This window comes from Ambystoma mexicanum, chromosome 5q (genome assembly GCF_040938575.1).
Source record: "Ambystoma mexicanum isolate Mex_15411 chromosome 5q, UKY_AmexF1_1, whole genome shotgun sequence".
NCBI classification, from domain to species: domain Eukaryota; kingdom Metazoa; phylum Chordata; class Amphibia; order Caudata; family Ambystomatidae; genus Ambystoma; species Ambystoma mexicanum.
In genome coordinates, this window is record NC_090933.1 from 93,212,785 (window position 1) to 93,229,558 (window position 16,774).

General features: G+C 47.9%; 1 protein-coding gene across 1 annotated transcript in view; it reads right to left on the reverse strand.

Moving 5' to 3' along the window:
* CLPTM1L (CLPTM1 like) overlaps nt 1–16,774 on the reverse strand; it is a 938,124-nt gene that overhangs the window by 319,251 nt on the left and 602,099 nt on the right. Inside the window, exon 12 of the mRNA XM_069620583.1 lies at nt 7,750–7,832. Coding sequence (XP_069476684.1) covers nt 7,750–7,832 — 83 coding nt within the window. The remainder of the gene's footprint in view (nt 1–7,749; nt 7,833–16,774) is intronic.

Below are 16,774 nucleotides of genomic sequence, written 5' to 3' on the forward strand. Positions count from 1 at the left end.
TAATCCAATTCTTAGATCTCGTGCGATGGAGAGTAGCAATTCTTAATTTATCTGTCAAGATTAGGTAGTGGGATCTATTTATCTGTAGTAAGGTACACTGCAAAGGTTTTTTCCTTTTATGTATAAACACATCATATGTGTTGCTATGCTTCTTCCGATCCAATTGATGGGCTTTATAACTCAAATGAGCAATTGAACGCAGTTTATATCTTGTCATGATCCTGCATACATGAGTCTGGTGTGAGCAATGGGCAGGCCATTAAACTATCAAATGAATTGATGTTAACCTCCAACCGCATTACCCTATTGCCCCGACAATTCACCCGGATATTTCATGTGGGCCTTGGGCATTCTTTCATTTCGGGGTTCCAATTAAGAGCTTTAATACTAGGTGGTCACTAAAATGTGTCTTTACCAGGGCAAACTAATTTCCTTAAACAGGGTCCAACAAAGAAGTAATCAATGAGGAAAGATGCAATAACATTAGACTAAGCCCTGCAGTTGGAACCACCCCCATCCAATGTAGGATCAAGATATTCCAACTCAAAGCCCCCTAGCGATTCAAGCCATTTCATACCATTTACTTGTTGGGGAAAAATAATCTGTCAATTTTTTTTCGCAAAGTTCCGAAAGAACCGCTTTCTCCACCTGCTGTGCCTGGAAATCCCCTCCATCTAGGTCATTTGTTAAAAAACTACAATAAGAATTCAAATTTCCTGCCACCATTATGTCAGCATTAGGGTGGTCCAATACCCACCCCCCAATAACAATAAATAGGAATTAATCTGAGGGGTGAGTTTACCACCAGGATGGTCACATACATTAACTAATAATGTTTCCCCTCGGGGGAAGTCAGAGTCAAACAAAATACATTGGGGAGTTTCCCCAAACGTATTATACTCTGTTCTTAAAGTGAGACTTTGCCCTAATAAATAGCCCACCGGAGGGTCTCCCCTTCTCAGCACGAGTAGCATGTCTGCACACAAAGTTCAAACCATCAATAATACAATTGTCTCAAAGCCATGTTTCCTAGAATACAAAGACTTCACAAGTGGATATAAGGAACAAGTTACTTACCTGTAACTGTTTTTCTCCAGCATGGGGCTGTTATGGATTCACATGCTCATGAATATTCCCCGTCGTCAGGCTGGGAATCCTCGGTAAAGAAAAAAAATCAGTTTCAGTTTCGTTTCTGAACTGTCTTTCTCCTAATAACCAATCACTGGTCTCTGGGTCATACTGCCCCGAGCCAATGACTGCCCTCTACTTAAGCCCCTGCTCTGGCAGCCATCTTCAGATTTGGTAGCACGTAAAGTGGCAGTAGGACCAAGAGAAGAGCCGCAGAGGGGTAGGAGGGAGGGTTTGCATGTGAATCCATGCCAGACCCATGCTGGAGAACAACAGTTACAGGTAAGTAACTTGTTCCTTCTCCAGCATGGGGTCTGGCATGGATTCACATGCTAATGAATACAATACATAGCAGTAAACACATGCACAACCACGGGAGGTGGCAAGGCTCAACATTAAGCATTTACATACAACTCAACATTAAGCATCTCTTACCCCCTCACCAGGCCCACCTTCAGGCGAACAGGTTGCGCAGCACTGCCTGGCCAACTCTGGACTCCTCCCTGGAATCCCAGTCGATGCAGTAGAATCTCGTGAAGGTGTGCGTCAACCTCCATGTAGTAGCCCTGCAGATGTCCAGAAGGGCACACCAGACAGGAACGCTGTGGTAGCAGCGATCACTCTGGTTGAATGGGCTCTGGGACGGCCTGGCAGCTGTCGGTTTGCCAACCGGTGACAGTGCATGATGCAGCTGGAGAGCCATCTGGAAATGGAAGCCTTCGAGAGGGCCTTCCCTTGGTTCACAGTCCCAAAGTCAGGAGTCGTGATCGGGTTCTTCAGGAGCGACAGCCCCTCTTCCCAGATGTAGTCAAGTAAGGGAATTGAGAGGAACATCTTCCTCTTGGCCTCACACCGTTGATAGAGGAAACCTTCCTTCTTCTGTTCCGTGGGGCAGAGCTGGAAGAGCTTGGAAGCCCTGGCGATCATGGCGTGGAAGGAGCCAATTTCGTTAGGCGGGGAGGCCCCAGGAGGTGGTGATGGAAGGCCCATCCCGTCGTCACCACCGTCGTCATCATCCATCCCCGTTGTGGCCGTCTCCGTTCCCTTATCATCCCTCGGGTCAGGAGAGGGCGATGAAGGTTGAGAAGGCTGGAAGGGTAGCGGTGGATGAATTCTCCTCCGCTTGCTTGGAGGGCTTCCCGATGGTCCAGGCTCCGCTGGATCGCCCGTTGGGGGTAAGGGCAACCTTGTCCTCATCTCCGTACACAAGGCCTGGATTGCCATCAAGATCTCTCCTGAGTTATCTTGTGGCCCAGGTGGCCCAGGTACCGGCTGCAACGGGAGCAACGGCTCCTCGTCGGCACCACCGTCTCTTTCCTTGTGTGCCTCGTTGGGATCCCTCCCGTGGGACCAGACCTCCTCGAACTTCTTGTTCAGGATCTTCGCGACTCCAGCCAGCTCCTCCTCAGAGGCTGTATCTGTGTCCGTGATGGCCACCAGGCCCCCCCCCCCCTCTTTTTCCACCCGGGGTTTCACGAGGGTCTTATTGATGGGCTGATAAGACAATTCCCTCTGTGGTGGCAGGAAAACTCTAGGCCCCGAGGTCGCCTCCACTGGGGTAGCCTCCACAGGCTTCGCAAGGGCCGCCGCGACTCCCTCGATAAAGGCCTTAGCCGGGTGAATCAGGGCCTTTGCGACTTTGGGCGCGCTTGAGGCCTTCACCTTGGTGGGAGGGTCGCCGCCTCGCTCCCCCTCGGCTGTCTCCGTCAAGATCGACCAGGGCTTCTCCTCAAGCTTACCCAGGTTCTCCGATTTCCTCTTCCCCGTGCCAGAGCATTGGGCTCGTGGTTGATGGCGTCGGTGAAAGTTTGCCCTGCCTGGCAGCCGAGGAGTACAACCGATCGGCGCTCCTGGTGCTCGTGTACTCGCGGTGCTTTGCTTTTTGTTCATCCCCCCCCCCCCATCGCTGGATCGCCCTCAAAGGTCTTAGAAGACCGCTCGGACTTCTTCTCACCTACCGCTGGGCTCTTCGCTTCCAGCCAGTTGGTGAGCCAGACACGCCGATCCTTCATAGTCCGTTCCGATATGTTCTTGCAAAACGCACAGTCCTTCTCCACATGCGTTTTGTCTTCGTGAAGGCAGTAGAGACATCTAGAATGCTCATCCTCCTTGAAGACATTCTGCAATCCGCATCCAGGACAGCTCCTGAACAGCTTGGATCCGGGCGTCGTGTTTCCTTTGTCCTGGGCCATGTCCACACAGGGTAGGCCTCAAAGATCTTCTGGAATCCTCCAAGAAGCGAAACTCGATGAAAACTTCACCATTGAGGGGCGTAGAAAATTCCGAAACGGGTCCTGTTGATCGGAAGTAGAAACGGTGGAGCTTGAGGCTCGATTGACCGAAAAAAAGGAGATCATACTCTTTGAAAAATCGCAAAACGCAGTAAAAGTTCAAGAGCTATAGCACGAGAACTCCCAACACTTGAACGTGCGGTAAAAATCTGAAAATGACTGCCAGAGGAGGGGCTTAGGTAGAGGGCAGTCATTGGTTGGGGGCAGTATGACCCAGAGATTGGTTATTAGGAGAAAGACAGTTCAGAAACGAAACTGAAACTGATTTTTTCTTTACCGAGGATTCCCAGCCTGACGACGGGGAATATTCGTGAGCATGTGAATCCATGCCAGACCCCATGCTAGAGAATAGAGCGTCCCTCAAGCCCAAGAAAGGGCCCATGTCCTCCTGTATTACAGGAAAGCAAACAGTACACATCATTATTCTAAGAGGTTCAACCAGATATCACACTCACCGACCCTACAGTCCATTGCTCAGCTTCCTTAACATTCAGTTCCTTCAGGTTTCATGAAAAGGCTGAGTCTATCTACATTATTTACCCCTCCTAAGCTTTCTTTCACAGTCGCAGCCCCATTAATGTCTTGAAGATATTTCTTACATACAAGATCATAGCATAGCCTTAAAAAGGGAGGATAAACGTGAAATTACCAAATGTACTATTATTGACACTATAAACTGGATTATAGCCCAATTGTCAGCACTGTAAAGATCAGAAAACTGAACAGTTTCAATATCTGCAGTAGTTATTGATCTCAGCTGTGAAACAGTGTCTAATAATTCCAAAAACCTCCTGCGATTCAGGAAGGGTCTGTCAACCATGGTGAATATTTCAATCATTTTTACTGATTTCCCCAGTCTATAATGATTTGCTAGTGGAAGAAAATCCCACTGCGATAAGATCAGAGGCCACATTTTCATTCATGGAAGGAGCAATCTCCGGCAAGGGTGTTGAAGGCTTACTCGTGCCACCAAGTCCATCTTTCAGGGAGGGGTGTGAAGGGCCTTTAACAGGCCCGCAATACCAGGAAGGATTGTCGGCAAGAGTTGCAGAGGTTCCACCAGACCGGACTTTGGCACTATCTGCACAAATCAGACTATCCTTGAGACACTTATCTAAACAACCTTTCATGAGCAGGGTTAACCATGGTACAAGAGGTCAGCTTATCAATATGTTCCAAGTCAAATTTGTTCCCAAACTGACAGACTATACCATCCGTGTTTGTTTCTGCTAAAGGGCCCATATTCATTCTAGGCTTTTTCACAGCATGTGCGTTTTTGCAGCTGAACAGAAACCAAGCTTTGTTTTTTTTCCTATGCTGCTACTTATTATTTTATTACCTTCATCCTTACTGTGATCATCAATTATATAATTCTCATTTGATTTACACACAACTATCAACACATCCTCGATTTCAGATACTGCCAATGTATCAATACCAAATCCACCAAGATGAATGTCGGCAAACGGGAGATGTTGCGTCATTGCGCCCTATGATATCACTGTTCAACAATATTAAATTCACAATTTTGGCTATAATCCACATGAGGTCCATATGTTCCTTCATGAGCGAGGAGCAAATGCCATACAAAGCATGTAATGTCACAGCCATTGCTTTGAGCATGCTAGAAGAATTGACTGGCCAATATGTGAGGGGTAAGTACTTTCCATACAGTCAGAATCACTGCTAGAACTTTCAACATTGACAGTGATTTGGGCTAAATCAGGAGATACCGATAGGTTAGTCTCAATAATATGATCATATTCATTAACACCATGAATGGGAGTACTAGGTCTCGGAATACCAAGAGACTTGCGTTGTAGGTTATAACATAGGTTGAGAAGGGAGTTGTTATTAACTGTCGGTAGAGACAAGCTTTTTCTGTTGATTATTCAGAGAAGTAAACCATAATTTTAGATTGTTCTGTTGCTGGATTTGCTCCATAATCCTTTTTTGCCTGCTGTGTATTCACAGGCGAAATAATAGTGTCCACTGAAACTTGACTTCTGTACCTTTTATTAGAGCCAAACTGCTTCCTCCATAGCTGATAGGAACAAAGTTTTGCAGGCATACTGAAATATTCCCAGTCGCCACTGTCAATGAGCACTCTCAAACCTAGTGTTGCCCCCACAGAACTCCTCATCCGCATATGTGAGGGGGCAAGCTGGACTGCTCTGTCCACTACTGAATGTGCCTCCCAGAAAATGGGAGTGTGCTGATTTGCCCCTCCTACGGCACAGTACTGCTAGCAGACCCCATCTGAGAATGCCCAACACTGGCTGAAGGAATGGAGAAATGTCAAGAAGTGCTCTTGATCGGTTTGCAAACCCACAGAGAGCATGGAATCTGTTACTGAAGAATCAAGAAAGGAATCTGGCAGGCAGAGATGCTGTAGTAGTCTGCTTCCTAATCTTGGGAGGAAACTGATGGAAGCTGATACCAACAAAAAACCATGAGGGTTCAGATGTCAGCCAGCTCCACTAAAAGGTGCAGAACCACCAGGTGAGCCAAATGCTGCAATTAACCAACGGAGAGAGGCTCTTTGTTACAAATTGAAGGGTCAGTTACGGGAAAGTGAAGGAAAAGCCAAACCCAAAACCATGATACAACAACCAAGATGCCCCAGCCAATAATAGGGGACGACATAAATACCAAACACATTCAGGCATATAAAAAAAATGCTGGGTGAACTCACCCAGCAGAGGCAGCAGACTGGGAGCCGCTACTCTCCACAGAAGCAGGAACGCAAGTACTTGCTACAAGGTGGCTACTTTTGCTGGAGAAGCTACTTACTAGCTACTTACTAGCTGCAGCAACCCTGACACAAGAGGGTGAAGGCTGCCAGGGGTCTAGGAGGTGCCTGAATATGGAGTGCTGAGAAACCAGAGGTCTTCATGAAACCTGAACAAGTGAATGCTGAGAAACCTGCTGTCTATGAGATACTTGAACAAGTGAATGCTGCATATCCAGGAGGGTAGCTCAGAGGGAACATGCTTGTCTTCGCAATAAAACAATCAGGTGCAACAAGGGTTCATTTCCCAGCCCAGCATTTTGAAGCTGGAGTCCAGAATTAAGCGCAACAAAAATAACCAGATAATAAATATAATCAGAAACCAGAGGTCTAGGCGAGACCTGAAGTTGGAAAGCCGACAAACTCGATTCTGGCGAAACATGTCCTGAACATCAAGTATCAAGAGGTGTAGAGCAGTAGAGGAGACCTATGTGGTATTGTGAAGATGAGAGGGTGAAGTTTGAAAACCTAGTGGTCTGAGAGAAGTCTGGACATCAATCGTGAAAGCAGGAAGAATGATGAAGGATTCCAGACTACAAGTAACCCTGGAAGGACCTTCACTGAAGAGATTCAATCTTTTTGAGCTATGGACTTCGCCTGGACACTAAGAATACATTTTGTCAACTCTTCCGCTGGTCACGACTTGGAAAAATCTTGTGTTATAACTTAGAGTTAGCCAGGAGACTAAGAATTTGCTGAAACTAGGATTTGAATCTTTGTGCTGGCCACTTTTCACATTGATTTGTAGAATAGGTTGTCCCTGGAGGGACAAGTACTCTTAAGACAGGGCTATGAACTTTATGATTCTCTCATCATTTTTAGAGCTTCCCCAGGCTTCAAAAGAAATGTGGCCAAACTCCTTTAGTGACATAAAACAGAATAGCTGCATGTAACAAAACTATCTGGCACCACATGTATCATCACTCTGCCTTCTGAGAAACAGACAGCGAGAGTGAGAGGGAGAACGAGTGAGAGAGAAAATAGAAGAGGAAGAGAAGAGTGTGCGCATGTTTATTGTGGCTGCGGACTCTAAGTGGGTACATTCCCAAAGAACAGGTTGTCATGCCGTGTTCTTTCTTGCAGAGGGGCGCCCTGACCTCTTTTTGCATGGTTATTGTGGGCTTCACTTGCTGCCTGGATGAACTTCCCTCCACAAACATAATCCAAAATTTACCACACAGACTCCTTCATGGAGGAGATAAACTAAACTACCAATGAAAATAAGTGCACCAAACTCTAGCATCACGCAACTGCCTTACAAGACGTCCAGATCACTGTGTTTTTTTCAACTGTTTTCTAGATGCATTAGCTGTCTTCAGGCAGGTGCGGAAGTGAGGTAAGAAGCAGCAGGAAACAATCTTAAATTTGAGGTGCAGAACAAAATGGGATGATTTTATATTTCGCAGATTAAGACTATTCAATAAAATGCATATGAAAAAAATTATTCAAAGTGTAAAACAATAATCTACTCTTAAAACATACCTCAACAAATGTTGGTGCGACATTAAAATATTTCAGGAACTACAAAAGCTGCCCTACCTTTTATAGCGTATGTTCAGTAGTGAATATGCAGCACCTCCAATGCATAGTGGATAGAGTAAATAGGACAAGTATTTCATAGCCTGTACGAGACAGAAAAGAAGGCAGAAACCATCAGCATTACATTTAGGACTAAACATTTCACAAAACAAAAACATCCTAGAGAAAAATAATGTCAATCCAGATTACAGAATGAATACGCAGAATCCAATAAATGTAAAATAAAAACATTTCAAACTGCCCAAAATTATTTGTCATATGAAACAAACAAGGGTGCATAAACAGCAGTGCACCATCTTCCCATATCTTAAAATGATGCTGGGGGTGAAATAGTATAGATAGGTCACCCCTTTTCTGGCAATATAATCAGGAGGGAGGGGGTATAAGGACAAAGATTTAAATAGGAGTCTGTTTTCATATAATACTAAGAGCGATTCCTGTTTGGAGTGGGATGTATATTTCTTATGTTATACATTTTAACTTGCGATGCAACATCTTTTGTTGGTGAGGAGCAAAAAAAAACCTGCTCGCTTGCAATATAAGAGTGCTCTGCTAGATATATGCAAAGTCTACAAAATTGATCACATAGCCCTTCAGCATAGCCCTTCAGCCAGAAAGGGAGGAGTCTGTCATCACCACCAGGGTAGGCTGCGGGCAGGTGAAGGGGGCTCCCACTAAAACATTGCCATCCATCAGCCACCAGCGAAGATTGGGCAGTAGGAGCAGTGGTATTGGGATCCTGTCCAACTTAGACCCCGTCTCCTGGTCCCAATTGGCCACCAGGTGGAGCTGGAGGCACTGCACCTTGAGGCGGGCGTGCTGTACAGTGAGCACGCAGGAGGCCATCTGGCCCAGAATGTGCTGGAACCATCATGTCGAGTTGGTCGTGTTGGCCAGAAAGTGCCCTTAGAGAGGGACAGAAGCCTCTTGGACACAAGGAACACATGCTGAATGGTAGTGTTCCAACCCATCCCCAGGAAGACCAGTTCCTGAGTCTTCCTAGGCACAACTGTGACTTCCTCTGGTTGAGGGAGAACCCCAGCTGATGAAGGATATCCGCCAGTCTTTGGCAGGTGTGCACCACCCCTTCAGGTGAACCCGCCCTCACCAGCCAGTCGTCCAAGTAAGGGTACAGATGGTGGCCCTCCAAGCATAGAAGGCCTGCCACTGCATTGATCAACTTCATGAAGACACGAGGGGCCTAGTTAAGGCCGAGGGGCAGCACCCTGTACTGAAAATGGTACGGCATTCGTGAATCGCAGAAACGTCTGATGTGGCTGGTAGATGGGAACATGCAAGTAGGCATCCTTGAGGTCGAGGGAACACATCCAGTCCCCCTGCACACAGCAGCTCAGCTATGTGTGCGGTAGCAATCATCTTGAAGTGTTCCAGCGGTAAAGACAGATTTCAAAATTACAGGTTCAGAACAACCTTCAGGCCAATCTGGTTGTTCTTGGGTACCGCCAAAATACACGAATAGTAACTGGTTGGCTCTCCTGGATCTTCAAGAGCAAAAGGACGTCCCGTAAAAGAGCCTGGCACCCGATGTGACGAAGAGAAGGAGAGGATGGTAGAGGCAAAGAAATAGGAAGACTGAAGTCCATGCAGACCACAGATACGATCCACGGGTTGCAGAAAAGATGCTTCCAGGTGTCCTGGAACAGAGCCAAATGCTGTCCACCCCCCCACAGGGAAGCTTTGTTCCCTGACCTTGATGTCACTGCTTCTTGGCATCAGAAAAACAGCAGAAAAACCTGCGTGACATCCTCTGCTGCTTCCTCCTGTTGTCGCTGGGCGACCTGTCAGGCCTTTGTGTACTGCAGTCCCGGAACCCCTTGTATCTGGAGAAAGCGCAGGGCTTGAACTCGGTCCTGCCCTGGGACTGAGGGAAGGATTTCTGTCCTTGTTCTGTCAGAATGGCCAGGGACTCAGCGGTTTGAGTGAAGTTTTTCTTTTTCGTCAACTCGTCATCGGTTGAAGAATGAAAAAGGTCCACGCCATCGAAGGGCAGATCCAGGATCCGTTCCTGCACGTCAGATGAAAACTTAGTGGCGTGCATCCATGCCGTCCTTCTCGTCCCGACCCCAAGGCACAGCCCTATGCTGGCTGTGTCGATTTTGGAGACCAAAGACTACATGAGGTTCTGCACAATGGCCTGGGCTTCTGCCAGACCGGCCTTGAAGGACGCGTGCTTGTCCGAAGGGAGTCGGGCACAAATTCCCTGAGCTGCCGCCACAGCTTCTGGTTAGCCGCAGCCAAGAGGGCGTCTGCGTTGGCTTGTCACATATGCAGTCTTGAGATGGAATAACAGCACTTTCCCAAAGACTCAAGGACTTTGTCCTCCTTGAAGAGACAAATGGAGGTGGCTCCCGTGGAGGAAGACAATGGTTTAGAATACAAGGAGGCCGCAGCCACCACTGAAGAATGAGGCTACCGTGGGAGGCAAGGAGGATTGGCTCACCGCACGTCAGCCAAAACCTGCTGTCCAACCAGGTGTTGGTTGGGTCCCCCTAGGTCCAGAGCCTCCAACAGGGCCAATGGCTGTTGAGGGGTAGGCGTTGGTGGTACAGGAAGAGGTGGAGGGGTCAGAACAGCGGGTAGAGCCTGGACCGGGGAGCGACCAGCATTGCTGGAGGAGTATCCAGAAGTGGGGACAGGGGCGGTGCCACCTGTGGGATGACCTCCTTCACTATGTCCTTCAGGAGCCTCTTCATCATAAGGAAGAGGAAGCGATCAAAGATCCCAGCCCTCCGAGGCACTGGGCCTCCGCTCCTGGTCAAAGCGCCCAGGTGCCTGGTGTGTGTAGTCGTAAAGCTGTGATGAGTGGATGTATCCTGAGGGTACCAGAATCCTCCACCATGCAATACACTGCCGCTTCCAAAGGAAAGGGAACTGGGATCATCTTGTAAAGCCCATTGGATATGTGAAAGCACTGGTGGGCTCCAAGCCGGATCCAGGAGAGGCCTCAGACATGGGAGGATATAGCTTGGGTTTGGCACCCGAGGCAGAGGCGTCGACTTCAGATCACTCTGGTCGGCGCTAAGCCCTTGGCCAGACAGCTGGTAGTCGTAATGCCCTGACTCACGACCTTGGCGCAAGCTCCGATAGGCTGGACGCCCTCAGCACCTGTGCCAGTAGCCGTGCTGGATTGTGCAGAGGACACTCTCTTGGAAGTGGCACTCTATGATCCCTTACCCCCCCGGGGTAGAAGAAGAGAACGAACCTAGTAGTCCTTACGAGGACAGCCTGGAAGGGCTACTGTGCCCCTCAGCTTGAGAGCCCTTAGCCGGGACGGCCTCCGGTATGTCCCTGGAGTGCCCAAAAGAGCCCTCGGGCCCCTCGGCTTGGGAGCCGGTAGTCTTAGAGGTCTCAGGCCTGCCAGTACCTGAATTGGAGGAACTCTGATCAGTGGGAACACTGGGTAAGGAGTTGCTGCGCCGTGCTGAACAGTGGGCCTACCATATCTTGACAAGAGGTCCTGGAGACAAAGTCCTTAAGGTGGGAAAGGGAAGAAGTGTGGAAGATCTCCCTCCACTGTGACAATTGATTCTTCAATGCCCTGTGACCGAGAGTGCTGCAAGCCGAACATGCGTCCCAGCGGTGGTCGGGCCCAAACACTCAACGAGTGCTTGCACGAGGTACAGCTTGTGAATCCACCTGTGGCCAACACGCTGGGAGAGGCAAGGCACCGAAGGGTAGTTAAGTAAGATTGAATAAACAAAACGGGGAGCAAGCGGAAAGCCCAAAAAGTGTCTGCACTGGCTGCCAGGTCCGACACTGTCCATGCGGAACAAGTGACTTTGGTGAGGCACCGGAAGGCAGGGCATTCCCACGGCCGAAGCCACGTGCCGTACTAAATTCAAAGGGGAAGATCAATTTTGTTTCCGCTGCCAAATCTTCTGGTACCATCCCCATGTTGGGGGACGCCCACAAGGATGAAGGAAAGGAGACGGGACGTACGAGTATGCCACTATTACAGAGGCAAGTGTGAGCAAGGCATAGTATCAATAGTAGACACAGACACAAGCAATGCAAGTTTCAAAAGCCTTTATTTTGGTATTGCAAAGGGTTGGGAGCATTCCTAACTGGCCCCAACACTATAACGGGAGTAGTCTCGACCATTAAAACATAGAAAAAACAAGTCCAAGTCAATCTAGTCAAAAATAAAAAGGCCTATACTTAAAAATAAAAAAATAAAAACAAACCTAGGCGAACTCTCAAATGACAAATGTGAAAAGGGGATATGAAAATGAAAATGGTGTCTACAAAGAAATGTCAGCATGCCTTCGGTAAATAGGTAACAACTCCCTTTCCCACGTTCAAAGCACAGGGTTTCAAGAGTTCTCAACCTAGGCATCCCTAACTGTGGTTAATAGAATCGATCAGTGCCACCTGTTTTCTTTGCTTTTTCTGGGGCCAAGTAAGACTTGACTAAGACAGTGGTAACTAACTCCCTTGGGGTCTTCTAGCTTTCCCTGGCCTATCCCGTTTAGTAGTTTTAGGGAGTTGGGGATGGTGCCTTCTTTCACACGGTGTCCCTCTTACTTCTCTCATGCCTACTTGTACCTGAAGCATCACTTATATTGGATGTTATAGATGTTCTCCTCCCATTGTGCTACTGCCCCTCCGATCTCTCACTCCACTTTTTCACCTGCACCATTTGATCAGACTTCTCCTCTCACTTCTCACATCCATCACTTCTTACTGTCGCCATCTCCTGCTACCTCCATTGTTCCTTTCCTCTACTTTCTTGACTCTAGCTATTCTTCTGTTTTCTCCATCTACTCTTACCACTAGCTACTCCTATTCTCCCGCTCTCTGTCGCTCATACTACTCTTCCTCTACTACTGTTCTTACTCCATTACTAACACTATCCCCTTATTTCCTTTGTCTCCTATCTCCTTTATCTCCCACTACTACTGTCAGTCTTATCACATACAAACACCCCACTGACCCACCCTCACCTCCTATAATACCCTTTGCACTCCTTTTGTTCTCGTCTCCTCTGGTCTCTCAGACATCCTCCTTCACCTCCGGTCCTCACCCAACTATCTCAAACAGAACCATTTGCATGCACCCACTTAAATTCCTCACCCCCTCCCAGTATTAGACATTTTAGCAAATCACTTACCTGTCTCAAGGGAGCGTGTCATGGGAAGGGTTTTAGAGGCTTCACAAGGGCTCATAAGGGCTTGAAGACACACCCCATTTCGAATATGGACCATGTACCAGTCCCCAGGGAGAACGGTTCTTAAAGGCCTTCCTGTGAGCCTTTAATACATTCCCTGGTGGGCTACTGGGCCCTTTATCCAATAGGGGTTGCCTGGTTTATTTAAAAAGAAAAAACTCCCTGGTGGCAGAGTTGTGGTTCCCTACTTGGCACGGACTCCAGCAGAAACTGTCTGCTGGAGCCGCACCAGTGTTTTAGTTGTCGCAGCACCAACTGGTGCCGCGCACAACATTGCTGCGTCCTGCAGCCGGTGTTAAGTGTGCTGCTTCCCATGGCGTTGGTTCTGCTGCTCCGTGTCTTCCCCGCGGCTCCTCTCTGCCAGTGCTCCTTTGGCGGCGAGGGCACTGGCCTCATTGTGGAGGGGTCCTCTTTGGTCCGCCGCAGACGGCGGATGCTTCTTGAGGTAGCCAGCCCCATACAGGTAAGGAAGAGAAGCGGAGGGAAGGGGTCTCTGCGCTCTCGCTCAGTCACCAGCAGGGAGAACTACCTCCCTCACCTGACACAGCCACAATGATGGACCTGTCACAGAACATAATCTCAGTAGATCATGGTCTACAGCTATACTCGTGGTGCGATACCTGGAGGTCATTCCACCCTGAATCAGGGGTGTTACACGTTTTTTTCACACCACCAGAGATCATTTACAAGGACTGGGTTTCTCCTAGTAGATCGGAACAGCGAACACCTGGTGGATATGGCTGATATTCTGGTGGTAGCATTGTCAGACCATGATGTGGTCCAGATTGAGATCCGCGGGGGAACGGCTGGGAGACACCGAAGAACGGGAGATGGGTATGCAATTTAGGGAGCATCTTTGGCATGGTTCTTTGGTACCATTGACAATGGGGATTTGGAGGCAGCTACAGTTTGGGAGGAAGCCAAGGTAACCATACGGCGCCCGGGTAAAAGAAATTAGATCCCAAGCAGAGCTGGCCGGGGCGGGGGGGATAACAACCCTGAGGGGTAAGCTCTAAACTGACAGGGGAAGCCATGAGGAGATATGGGGGGAAATCCAGGCCAGACGAAAGGACTTAAGGGAGGTGGGCCTGGAAGGATATATAAAATGCTGTTGGGGGTGATTGCAAAGTTTTTACGAAACGGGGGTCAAGGCAGGAACCATGCTGGCCACGAGGTTCAGAAAGCAGGCTCATGTGTAGATGCTCAGATAGAGGAAACAGCAAGCTCCTTTGCGAGATTTTACCAAGAACTATACTCGTTAGAAATCCCCTCCGATAGAGATGCTCACCTAGGAGTACACCTGCGCTCTTTGAACCTTGCAACTCTGTCAGTGGAAGGAAGTAGCACTACTGTTAGATGCTCCAATCCCCCAATCTGAAGTGTCAGATGCGATAAAAAGACTCAAACCCAGGAATCGCCTACAGAGTGCCATTTTATAAATCGTTTCTGGGGGCTTTAGCACACTTCCTATTGAAACTCCTTAATGGGCTTGGTGACACATGACCTCTCACACGTTCCGATCTTACAGCAAAGATAGTAGTTATATCGAAAGAGGGTAAGGCTCCAACCTGTTGCCCTTCAGATAAACAGATATCCCTATTGAATCTAGATGCAAAGATATTGATAAAAATTACAGGCTCCCGACTGGATTCCTTCCTTCCAAAATTGGTGCACTCAGGTGAGCTTCGTCCAGAACAGGCAGGGTGTGGACAACCTATTAAAGACACTCAATTTGATAGCCTTACCCCAGGAACAATTAGACCCATTATTATTGGCAATGGATGAGAAGGCCTTTGATGGGGACGATTGGACATTCCTCTAGTCAACCCTAGTCAAATGTAGATTTGGCCCCCGCTGGCTCTAGTGGCTGAAAATGCTTTAGTCCAATCGATCGGCCAAAGTCCTGGTGAATGGAACTTAGTTGGAACCCTTTTCCTTAATCAGAGGCACGTGTCAGGGCTGCCCTCTGTCTCCCCTGCTTTTCTCACTGGTGATGGATCCCCTTGCTGTATGCACCGAGCGATAGTTAAAAGGGACCCCCTACATAATGTACAATGTAAAGTGGCTTTATTCACAGATGACCTCTTACTTTATGTCCGTGACCCAGAGGAGACACTACCAGCGGTAGTGAAGGAGGTAATCTAATACGGTAAGCACTCCGAATTCAAAGTTAACTACACAAAATCGGTTCTTTTCTCTGACGGGCAAGGTCTCTACCCATATAATAGCATATGCAACACATTCTTCCTTCAGCTTGGCAGGAAATAAGCTTAAATCCTTGGGAATAAATATCACTAACCCGATCACTGATTTATATGAGGCAAATTACCCACCACTGTGGGAGGAGATGAAAAGTGATTTGGACGGATAGGGGAAGATGGGGCTATCCTGGATGGCAAGACTTAATGTCATTAAAATTAACATACTGCCGAGGTACTTGGATCTTTTCCAGATGTTACCAGTCCAATAAAACAGGGATTTCTTTATGACATTGAGAAAGGTTTTTGTGGGCCGGTTCGAAACCCAGAATTGCTTATGCCACTCTGACCCAGAGACCAGGGAGGAGTAAACTTCCCAGACTTCATGCATACTACAGAACTGCTCAATTCAGGATTATGATATACCATTAGGACCCTATCACTACTAAGCAATGGGTTGCCCCAGAAAATGAATTCATATTCCCAGTGATTCAAGATCTGCAGAATTGTACATTTTCTGATGTCCCCATAACCGGGGCAAAATAATATAAAAAGTTTTAAGTCCTCTCTTGGCGCCCCACACACTGGACAGCTGGAGTCATTGGAGTACCCAGGCCACTTTGCGGTGTTAGCCCTCAACAACAAACAGTCGAATCTTGCCCTGGTAATGAGCCAACTAAGTTTTTTTTTCGTAGTCCAGACAAGATATGGCTGTAAATCGGAGACCCTTCTAATCAACCTATGTTGACTATCCTCGTAAGTGGCCCGTACTGTTCAGGTCCATTTGTCTATGATCCCCCGACACACACCCTCTCTGCTGAAAGGGAGGATAGCTCAGCGGCAACGTGCTTGCCTTAGAAGCAAGACCACACAGAGCCACACAGGTTCGATCCCCGGGTCCACGCTTAGAAACCTCTGGTTATTAAGCGCGTTATAAATAACCTATCATATCAAGGAAGATAACATTGCTGCAGGGGAAACTGAGCCTGAACATCACTTGTGCACAGGGAATCATTTACACGCCACAGCCAAGGAATTTTGCGCCAGGTTTCCTTGGCCAGCATACTTATTATAAAACGGCACATAGTTGAATGTTTATTAGCCCATATTCTCAACCAGAGATACAAGAGGCAGCTGCCCATTCATCCTCCCTATAGGCCATCCCCAATTCCTTCTGTACCGAGGCAAAAGAGGATGAGCCAGGAAGACCAAGGAGTTTTTTGAAAAAACGGTTTCTTTCCCTGCAATTCTCCCGACTTTGAATAGCCCCACAATGATGCTCCATATAGGGTGGCCGCCTTAATTTGGGTAGTGTAAACCTTAAGTGCCGATTTCAGATGCTGACCATTGCACCTTCTTTGAAAGCGGGAAATACCTGCCATATAATTGGCTCATCTTAAACAATTCTTTTTTCACATGGGCACTGCCCTTCATTGCCTCCGGAAACCTGACCCCCCAAATAATCAAATTCTGCTACCCTTGGAATGGTTTCCCCATTGCAGACTATGCATCACATCTTTGCCTGCTTCTTCCTTCCGGTGCACCCCATCACTGCATATTTGACAGTGTTCATCTTTAACCCCAAGCCTGTCATAAAGAAGGCATATGCGTCAACCAAGGCCTGCAAGGCCCTAGGAGT